This window comes from Barbus barbus, assembly GCF_936440315.1.
Source record: "Barbus barbus genome assembly, chromosome: 16".
Classification (NCBI taxonomy): domain Eukaryota; kingdom Metazoa; phylum Chordata; class Actinopteri; order Cypriniformes; family Cyprinidae; genus Barbus; species Barbus barbus.
This window is the reverse complement of record NC_136744.1, coordinates 24145148-24155327: the sequence shown is the minus strand read 5'-3', so window position 1 is coordinate 24155327 and position 10180 is coordinate 24145148. Positions and strand designations below refer to the sequence as shown.

The 10180-nt window shown below is 34.9% G+C and overlaps 1 protein-coding gene across 1 annotated transcript in view; it reads right to left on the bottom strand.

Annotated features, from left to right (window-relative positions):
- Positions 1–10180, bottom strand: part of LOC306882572 (uncharacterized protein) — a gene marked incomplete at its 3' end in the record, with an annotated part of 150379 nt that overhangs the window by 49299 nt on the left and 90900 nt on the right. Inside the window, exon 16 of the mRNA XM_079437294.1 lies at positions 8432–8467. Within this exon, the coding sequence (XP_079293420.1) occupies positions 8432–8467 (36 nt within the window). The remainder of the gene's footprint in view (positions 1–8431; positions 8468–10180) is intronic.

Here is a 10180-nt window from a genome sequence, read left to right as displayed (position 1 = left end):
ACATTAGAAATCTATTAGATTCTTACGTTTACTCAAGTAAGAATATAATTTTACAAGAAATTACTACATTTTTAATGTTCTTACATATTAAAAGGTAAAACCAACAACTTTTATATATTTATGAAATGTACTACAGTAAAAAGTATGACATTATGCTTTGGAATGTGGTGAAGTAAAGTTTTCCAAAGAAAAACACTGATAAACTATATATATAAAATAAATAAAAAGTTATTAAATTGCAATATTTCTTCATATATATATATATATGAAGAAATATTGCAATTTAATAACTTTTTATGTGAATATACATTTATTACTGTGATGGCAAAGCTGAATTTTCAGCATCATTACTCCAGTCTTCAGTGTTACATGATCCATCAAAATCATGTTGATTTTGTGCTCATGAAACATTTCTTATTATCAATGTTGAAAACTGTTATGCGTAATTTTATTGTAAAACTAGGTGCTATACATAATCATAAAACAAAAAATATATATATTTTTAAATAAACATTGTATTGAAGTCAGACGGGCCCAACCAGACACTGATGTACTCTGAGCTCAGAAAAACTACAAATTACCATTTAACAATGAGCTAGAATGTAATTAAAATCTTGAAATGGGATTTAGGTTGCAGTCGTTCAAAGTTTTTTTTTTTGGTCTTTGAACAGAAAAAAAGCATTAATTACTAATCCTTAATTAAAACAGAAGTAGCTCTAAACAACATGCTCTATTCAGAGCCAGCTACAATCAAATTACAAACTAAAGAGGAAACCATGAGAGAATAATCAAACTCTTAAAAACCAATCATCATCATAATTAGCCATTTCAGAACAGGAGAAAAAAAAAAAAATAAGCCATCGGATTCTTTGGTGTTCCAGGCTTTATGAATCTTTGTAAATTGGTTTAAAAGGGCTACAGTCATCTCGCTTCTATCAATTTAGCTAGAGATTCACACAGCAGGTAGATTTTGTGCCCTGCTGTCAAATCGCACCTTTCGTCTCCCTCTTTTGATTTAATTGACACGGGCAATGCAGTTCCAAACCTGCAAATTTCGTGCTAAGTGCAACCAAAAAGCTTTTGGCTTCTCAGCTCTCAAAGGTTTTCTTATTAGTGACCAGTCAGCAGAGATGAAGCCGATGAGCAGTGCTGCACTGATGCAGTACACTCTACAGCCAATACGGCAGAAGATGTTTGTGGTGGTAGTTACTGTAACTTCAACTTTGACAAACATAAAATGCAGAACGAATAGGAAATTTAGTTTTCATTTTCATGTGGTCTTCCTGAATGTCTGAAAGGGAGTGAATTGTCCCCCTCAATCATGTGCTTTTGAAATATATACTGAAGTTATATTCAATTTAGAATGAATAAAAAATAATAACAGCTTAATTTTATTGGTGCAACAATGAAGCTGTAATAAGCATGATTCATTCATGTTGTTGGTGTTGATGTGATGTGGCACAGTGATCTAGAATATTTAAATGTTAAATGTCAAACCGGTCTCTGAACCCTTATTTAATCCAACTTCCATTACACAAATGTGCCCATGTTTGCATACATCACACATGCTGGTGTGCCACTTAATTACAGCCACTAAACATGAAATCAATGTTCTGCAAGTCGCCATACAGTACATCATGTCACAGAGAAAGGACAGGAATTTATCGGCCAATAGATGGCACTTTCTCACTGAAGATAATTCCTGTCTCTGTCACTCTGCGTCCATTTTGAGATGCTGTCCTCTCTCAAGACAATGCAAACTGAGCATCTTTTATAGTGGCAGACGAGACGAGTCTGGAATCCATTTGTGCTTTCAGATACTCCAATACACAGGATTCATAGCTAAATTATGTAATGATATGAAGGATTTAGAATTGTTGCGTGTTCTTTCAAAACAAACATCATTGAGAGGAAGTGTTGAGGAGAGAAGGGACCATCACAAAACATCCCTGTGGTGATTTTAGTGGTGTCAGACTTGACTGAACGCTGTATGTACATTAACATTCCTGAGGAGAACTCTGTGGAGAGGTAATACAATTTGTCTACTCAACCTGGAAAAGGCAATTCCCCCGAAGTTGTACAGTTTTTTTATTTTTCGTAATATTGCTTACAAGCACAACAGAGTGCACACAAAAGATAGCAGTGTGTTTGGTTTAATGTCAAAGCTCAAATTTCCTCTGTAATTGCCACCTCCCAAACCACCTCCTGAATGATCAGATTGCTTTCTGTTTTGATTGCATCTTGGAGACTCCGCACTATAGCAATCCAATCAGTCAAAAAAAAAAAAAAAAGTTATATTTCAGAAGTTGACATAAGTTGACAGTGCTTCATGAAAAAGACAAATATTTTGGTATTTCATAAACCATGTATATTTTTTTCTGAATATTTTTTAATTTCATGATGCAATTTTGAGAGAAATATTGAAATAACAGTATTGAATAACATAAGAACATCATTTAAATAATAATTTTGTTGTTAAATTCAAATAAATAATAAAAAAAGTGTTATATCTTTGGATTTTATTGTCTTAAATATAATTCACAGAAAAAAAAAGGTAAATTATTCACAATAACTGAGTTTTTTCTTTTTTTTTTAGAATATTTTAATGATTTTTTTTTTCTGGCATAGCTAATTTTAACTGTGATTTCTGACATCCAGAACAATTTTAACTAGCTAACTAACTAAATACCTAAAAAAATGCATTTAATATATAAAATTCAAAATAAATAAATGTGAAGGAAACAATGCTAATTGTTAGCTACTAAGGCTAATTTAAATAGTCCTGTGGTGTGACATGAATTCAAAGCGGCACTTTTCAAATGTCATTATAATTACGGCACATGCAATTTTCATAACCTAATATTAATACTTTATTAAACATTTGTACTTTTAAAAATGAATTTGCCACTCCACAGGACCATTTGTCCTACTTCCCTGGCTTCTCTCTTTGTTACTGTCATGTGTGTGCTACCAAACAAAGTGACCTATTATACTAGTAAGTGGTTATGATGTAGGTATCCCTGCATTGACTTGTTACCCACAGTAGGATGCTAAGGTCAAAAGTACGTTAACCACACCATGTGCATTGACCATGAACAATTCTCTAACAAAGAGCAGCAATTACTCCGCTCCGAACTCTTGTAGCGTGAGTCTGTCAAAACGCTCTCTTTGCACTGTCAGGACAAACATATGCAGATGCTACACAGCCCTCTCGCTGTTCTCGGAGTACAGTAACAGTCCTGTGTGAACCGGTGGAGATGACACACACCCACACCCACACACACAGAGAGTGAGCTCTCACAAGAGCAAATTGGAGCACTGCATACACACTCTCCTTCTGTCTGAGCTCAAAGGTGCAGTGAAGCAAAAAGCCTCTCCCTCTGGTCCTCTTTGTCAAGCATCAGCTCCCTCGCCAAACCCCTGTGTAATCCTGAATCCCTGCGTGAAGATTTAGGAAATGTTCTCGCTGAGGGAAGAGAGTGTCTTTTACGGCCAGCTGATTATAGACGGTCACTCGTGATCAGTAATAAAAGCCACACAGAATGGACAGAGTCTGAACAGCTCTACTAAGAGCTCGACCGCACTCTTCTCACTTTGGGCTCTCCTGCTGAGAAATGCAACTTGAACCAGCCTAAGGAGGTTTGTTGGACTTGCAGTCTGTCAAAACAGCTATTTTATATGGTTTAGTGGTCTTGAAGCCTGACCCCTCTAAAACCAGCCAATAAGTGTCCAAAACCGCAGTTTTTGTCCCCACCATTATTATTTCCATTCATGCTCACATAAACACAGGCACTTTTCAGCTGTGGGAACCTTTGGGCCTGTTGACTTATACAGTAAACTACTCTAAAACAAAACTAAACAAAAACACACTTTTAAACTTTTTCAACATTGTCTAACAGTCTACATGTGTGACAAGAATTATGTTTTTTTAATGTTTTTTAATCCAACAAATATTATTTCAACAAATATATTATAAAGTGGTTCTGCAACATGAGTAAAAAAAAAAAAAAAAAAAAAAAAAAATATATATATATATGTATATATAAATAAAAGCAAAACTAAATGAAAGCATTATTAAAATAATTTAAAATAAAGAAAAATTAAGAAAAACATTTTTGAGGATTTTTAACAAAAAAAAGTTAAAACCTTTACAAATAATAGTTAGTGTTAATGCATATTTCAAATGCTTAAAGTCTAGTGTGATGCAAAAGGTCTCTGAGGCAAGCAAAGATTTTAACCAATGAACAAGTGTTTCAGCAGTAGTTTTGAAAACAAGTGAGCAGCCTTTCTGACAGACTCTCTTAACATGTTTGTATTCCTAATGGGCAGCACAAAAATACCAAAAGACCCTGAGGCAATTTGTTCTATGAAAGGACCACTAAAAGGTCAAACATTGACAGACGGAGCTGATACTGTACGATACAGACTGACTTTAAATGCAAAGCCAAAGTGTCCGAGCCCCACTCAGATGTCGAGGAACCTTTCATCTCTGAATTCAGCTCATGGTAAAAATAAACTTCTCTCGACATAATGGTTTGGTGCGTGTGCATCTTCCCTATAGAAAACTCAATTTAATTGAGTGTCTCAGGATCACAGCATGCCTTACCACATAGAAACATTACTGTATTGACTATGCACCTCTACAAAACCCCAACCACCCAACCAACCAAAATGACTGACAGGTAAAAGACACACATCATAGTTTTCTAATTGACTAATGCATGCAGGCATCCTGACCGTCATTAGTTGCTAAGACACTACTCTTCAACTGAACAATGTACAAAAAGAGTTAACACAACAGTGACCCATTTCATGTCATAAACATCAGAAAAATTCTCAAAATTCTATATTCATCAACAATAAATCAGCCTACATTGTTTGTCCTTGTACTTTTATCCCTCTGGGCCTTAGCACTGCTGAATCATGGTATGTCCGGTGCTTGAACACATACATAGCTTCAAGGCCTTCCAAAATTAAAGCACACATTTCTTGATAAACTATTAGTGTCTTCCATTTTTAATGCTCCAGGTTTAAAAACAAGAAAATAGATATGACTTCAGTCAGTTCCCAGTTACCTTGGAAGACTATTGGGGTATTAAAGGCAGAAATTTGCCACACTATTTTAGTTAATGCACTTATACTATTGTTTTACTCATTTTTTTTTAAATAGAGGAATAAACTTCCTTTTTATTTCTGCTTTTATATCTGAAATTACTCATCCCATAGACTACCAACTCTTTTCTGTGGAAATCAACAGTATGTCACAAATGCTGTTAAAAGTCTTTAACCTGCTTTTAACCCAGAATGTTCATTTAATTACACCCAAGCCTGAATCATTTGCCCTGAGTTAGATGTTAGGTGGGTTTGTCTGGGATCAGGTAAACAATGCTCCTGGTTACATTGTCCATTTGACTACACTGAAACAGTAATTACTGTCACTTAGAGGAAATTAAGAAAGATTATTTTGATTTAAAATATCCCCTAAAAGCAGAGCAACTCAAAAATAATCTAGTGTTTAGACATCATAACATCTGAAAGCTAAAATTAACTCTTTAATTACTGTACTTGTCAAACTGAGGGACTTTAAACAGGTTGTACCAAATTGACTGGAAAAGAAAAATGTAGGTTAGAAAATATATTTTAATTAATGAAGGTATCCAGACACAATTCTGGTGTGATATAAACTCATGAACATGAGAAAGAGAGACCCATAACACTGGGTAAGGAACAGCACAGCAAAATATCATTTGCTAAATCAGCAGTTGCATAGTAAAAAATAAAAAACAAAATAATAAAAAAAAATAAAAAAATTGTAAAAAACAAAATAATTAATTAAAATAAATATCTACAAAACAAGATCAATTTACTTAAGACTAAGGTAAAGACTTTAACATTTTTTTCTTATCCCACTACCAAATAAATTTATTTTATTCATGCATAAATCAAAAAAATAATTTAAGGTTTATTTAAAAATAATAATAATAATTATAAAGAAAGAAATTGACAACAGTTTAAAATATAAACTTAAATTATTTTTTGCAGCATGTCAGTGCTTTGGCATTAAATGACCAAAAAATACTGCAAGTTGCAAGCAAACAGTGTAACATACATGGTTACCTTATGAGAAGAAGGTTAAAGGTCAGACAGACACAAGGTCTGCCCTGAGACCTGACTGTGTGTGTCAGCTGTGAGTGTGAACTGACAAGTTAAGGAGCTGCCTGTAAACACTCACGCTTGCTCTGTTCAATATATATATTATTTATATACTGTATATTTATATTCATACACTGCCATTGCCCCTGGTGAGATGTGACACCCCTGGGCTTCATGAAAATTATTGCAGACCTTTTGCAAAAGCACTGTTCATAATTACCATCTGTCAGGCTTGAGACTGAGGAGTGATGCAGGATGTGTGTGGATGTGTGTGTGTGGCTGTTTAACATGCTGAGCAGACAGCCAGTGTTTGACTGACGGAAGCCAATCGGTAGGATGCAAGTGTGTCCTTCCCTCTCTGTTCTCAGGAGGACAGCACTGAATAAATGCTTCATCTCACCTTACCGACAGACAGACAGCACGTGTGTCTAAACAGTCTTCTAGGCTACTGACAGTGGTGCATGTGTTTCCACTGACCTCACAACAACTCAGATATCTATTGAAGTCTATGTTCAGAATGGGATACTAGCTTACTACTACTAAATACTGTGCAGTATACACTACTGTGCAGTTCCCTATGTACTATTCTTTGAAAATAGTAAATGAAGCAATTAAATTATTCCATGATAAATATAGAATGCAACATTGTTGCCCTATGAGCTGATTAATTTTTAATCACTTTGAAAATACTTATTTTTTTACATTTGTATTACATTTTTCTAGACTTTTGGGAGTCTGGTCATGTTAAAAATAAAAACCACCATTACTTTCATTCCTTACAAAAAAGGTACAAAACTGAGGTGGTACCAAAAGATCCTAATATGCATTTTTGAGTACTAATGCAGAAAGTGCCCCTATTATGGATAATCAAAGGTTTTGGGAGTCCCCAACAAAACAGGTTGGCATGCATGCAAGGTCAAAAACACTTTCATTGTCTTATTATATGCGTTTATTTTTACCTTACTAATTTTTACTAATCTGCGTTGATTGGTCCGATTGGTCTCTTTCCATTTCATCATGCCTGCAATGCCTGATAAAGCAGCGTGCTGCTTTGTGTACAGCGTTATTGGGGAAACCGCTATTTTTACCGCTCCAAAAGCGGCACCTAGTGGCAAAGAATGAATTAGCATTTTCATTCAGACCAACGAGAAAAGACCAACAAGTGGGTGGGCAATATGCTAATGTTTCATGTTGACGTCAAAATGAAATGGTTTGGGATTCGTTTTAAAAATTACTCGTTTCAATGATTCATAGTCGACTCTTTCTTTTGAGAGACAATAACTTTATACACTGTGCACTTTCAGATTTAAAACTTTGCAGGATATTTTCATTCACTTGTGTTACACGCTGCAAGAAAGGTCATTTTCAAAAATCCATAATAAGGTCACTTTAAGGTACTATTGTACCATTTATCAGTAAATAAGATGCAAAGTAGTACAATTTAGCATTTTGTATCTTAGTGTACTGCCATAGTGACAGCTTTTGTACCTTTACATTGCGTATTACGTTTAATACATTACATTGTGACATATTAAGAGTATTAGGAGCATACTGATGCACGAGCATTTTAGTAAACTATTTTGAACATTTCAAAATCTCGTTCACCAATGTTCAATATCAAATGTTCCTAGAATAAATGCTAAAAATATTTTATTAAATATAAAAAAGACAAAATTACATTTTACATAAAAATTTACATTAAAAATAGTTAATTCACTAAAAAAGCTGTTATTTATGGAAACTAAACTGCAAAAAAAAAAAAAGTCCCAAACTTGTAACTGTTGTGATATCCGCACAAAAGACTCATGGTGGCCACAAGGGGATGCTTGTGAGCATCCTTCCAAATCATGAAACAAATAGGACGACCTGTGGTCTTATAAATTTCAACAAATACATAAAGGGCACATTAAATGACAGGGCCTTTTATAATAAAACATTCAACTTATCATAAAAGTAAAATAGCATCTAGTTGTCTTAAAACCATTGGAGTCATCAAACAGAACCACAAAAACAGTGACAATTTTTCAGTCAGTCCTGAATGCTTTCTTGTCTATGATTTAAAAAAAAAAAAAAAAAAAAAAAAAAGGTCGCCCCCAATGCCATTGGTTGAGCCAATGTTGCTTTGCCAGGCTGGTCAGGCTGCTTAAACATTGCTATATATGTTTTGAAAGTGCCACAATGTTTACACTTTTCAACCTACAAATGGTTTACTTAAGAGTTTTTGCTTTAAAAAAAAGACACAAAATGATTTAAATCTTCAAAAACAGCTAAATCTTACCTTGACAGCTTCAGCATCGCATGTTCCAGGTGGACCCTGTGTTGAAGAAATAAATCTCAGTATGAGTAAATCAAATCACATACACTTACATTTGGAAGCTCATTTCAAAATGTCTTGGGCAAGGAAGCTTATTCAAGCAAAACCCAAAATCCAATATTGTAAAATGCAAAACAAAATGTAAATTCAGCCTTAACTGCCTGACCCTGCAACCAGGGCAGCATTCGCTGCGTATTAGCCTCTGTCACCCACGACTGGAGAAACAACACCTGAGAATGTCCTTGACAAAGGTCACTAGACACATCAGCTCAACTAAACATCCAGACAGATAAGGGCCTCCTGGACCGCACATGCCATTCCCCGAGACCTCGAGGCTGGGGGAGGATGTCTGTGCCGCCAGGGGCCCTCCTCCTCCCCACCACCACTGACGACAGGCCACTCATAAATGCCAGCTCCCGAGGACAGAAGCAAGGTTGGCACATGCCATGGAAATTACAGACCCTGCCATTTAAAAATGTCACAACCACTTCCCTCCCGACTCTTATGACTTTGTGTCCACCACTATATAACTTTCCTGTAATTGAAAATGACAGAGATTTACAGTAGCATGTGTGAAACTAAACGGTCAGTCACTGTTAGTATACAGAGCATATCAGGCAACATTTGCAATTCATTTTGCGGCTTAGCGAATCTTTAAAGAAACAGCTGAACCAAAAATGAAAACTCAGTCATATTTACTTTCGAGAAAATGCAATTACAATGAATTGGGTGTTGAAAATGTCCCAAAAAAAATCATATGATATTCAAATGTGTTCCATATGATCCATACTTCCAGGTCTTCTGAAGCAATATGATAACTTTGTGTGGAAAAACAGACCCTTGCACCAAAAGTCTCAACATCTGGCACTGAATGATGACACTATTGTCATCTGCAGATATGCTTTAAAGTTGAATCAAACTGGTTTCAATATTGACGAACGTTACAATGTTGTTGAACTGAACCTGAACAAACACTGAACTGGCTTGGGATGAATAATGACACTATTGTCTTTTTTGAGCTGCTTTAGAGCAGAATTTTAATTCATCTCATTTTTGAAGTTGATGATGTTACTTTACTGTTTATTACTGTAAAACATCTTTGAAACAATTTGTATTGTATAAAGCATTTCATAAATAAAACTGACTTTACATGAATCTTTTCAATGAACCAGCTGATCTGATTCACAAAACCAGTCTAAATGATTTGTTCATTGTCTAAATCATTCGTTAAGTGAACACAATTACTCGTGAAATTTATCGGCGAATAACTACTTCAAAGTCTGTTCCTTACACAAAGCTATTACATGACTTAATGAAGTTCACAAGTCAAATGAACCACTTTTTGATGCTTTTGCTTAAATAGTTCCTATTTATAGTACCTGCATGGAAAAGATGTCAAATGTCAAATGGTTTTAGAACACAAGAAATAGCAAATAATGCCAGAATTTCCATTTTCGGGTGAAGTATTCCTTTACGTTTTCATTCAATATAGCAATGTATTAGGGATGTAACGATTACCGGTTTGACGATAAATCATGATAAAATTCCCCACGGTTAGTATTACCGTTTCATATTTGAATTATCATTAAAACCGTATTCGATTACCGTGATTTGAACAACTCGCGATAAATAAATACTGTCCAGCATAAAGCAGAGTTTTCAGTAACAGTGTCACGAGCGCACGGCAGCACAGTAGTTTCGTTCTGAGTGAAA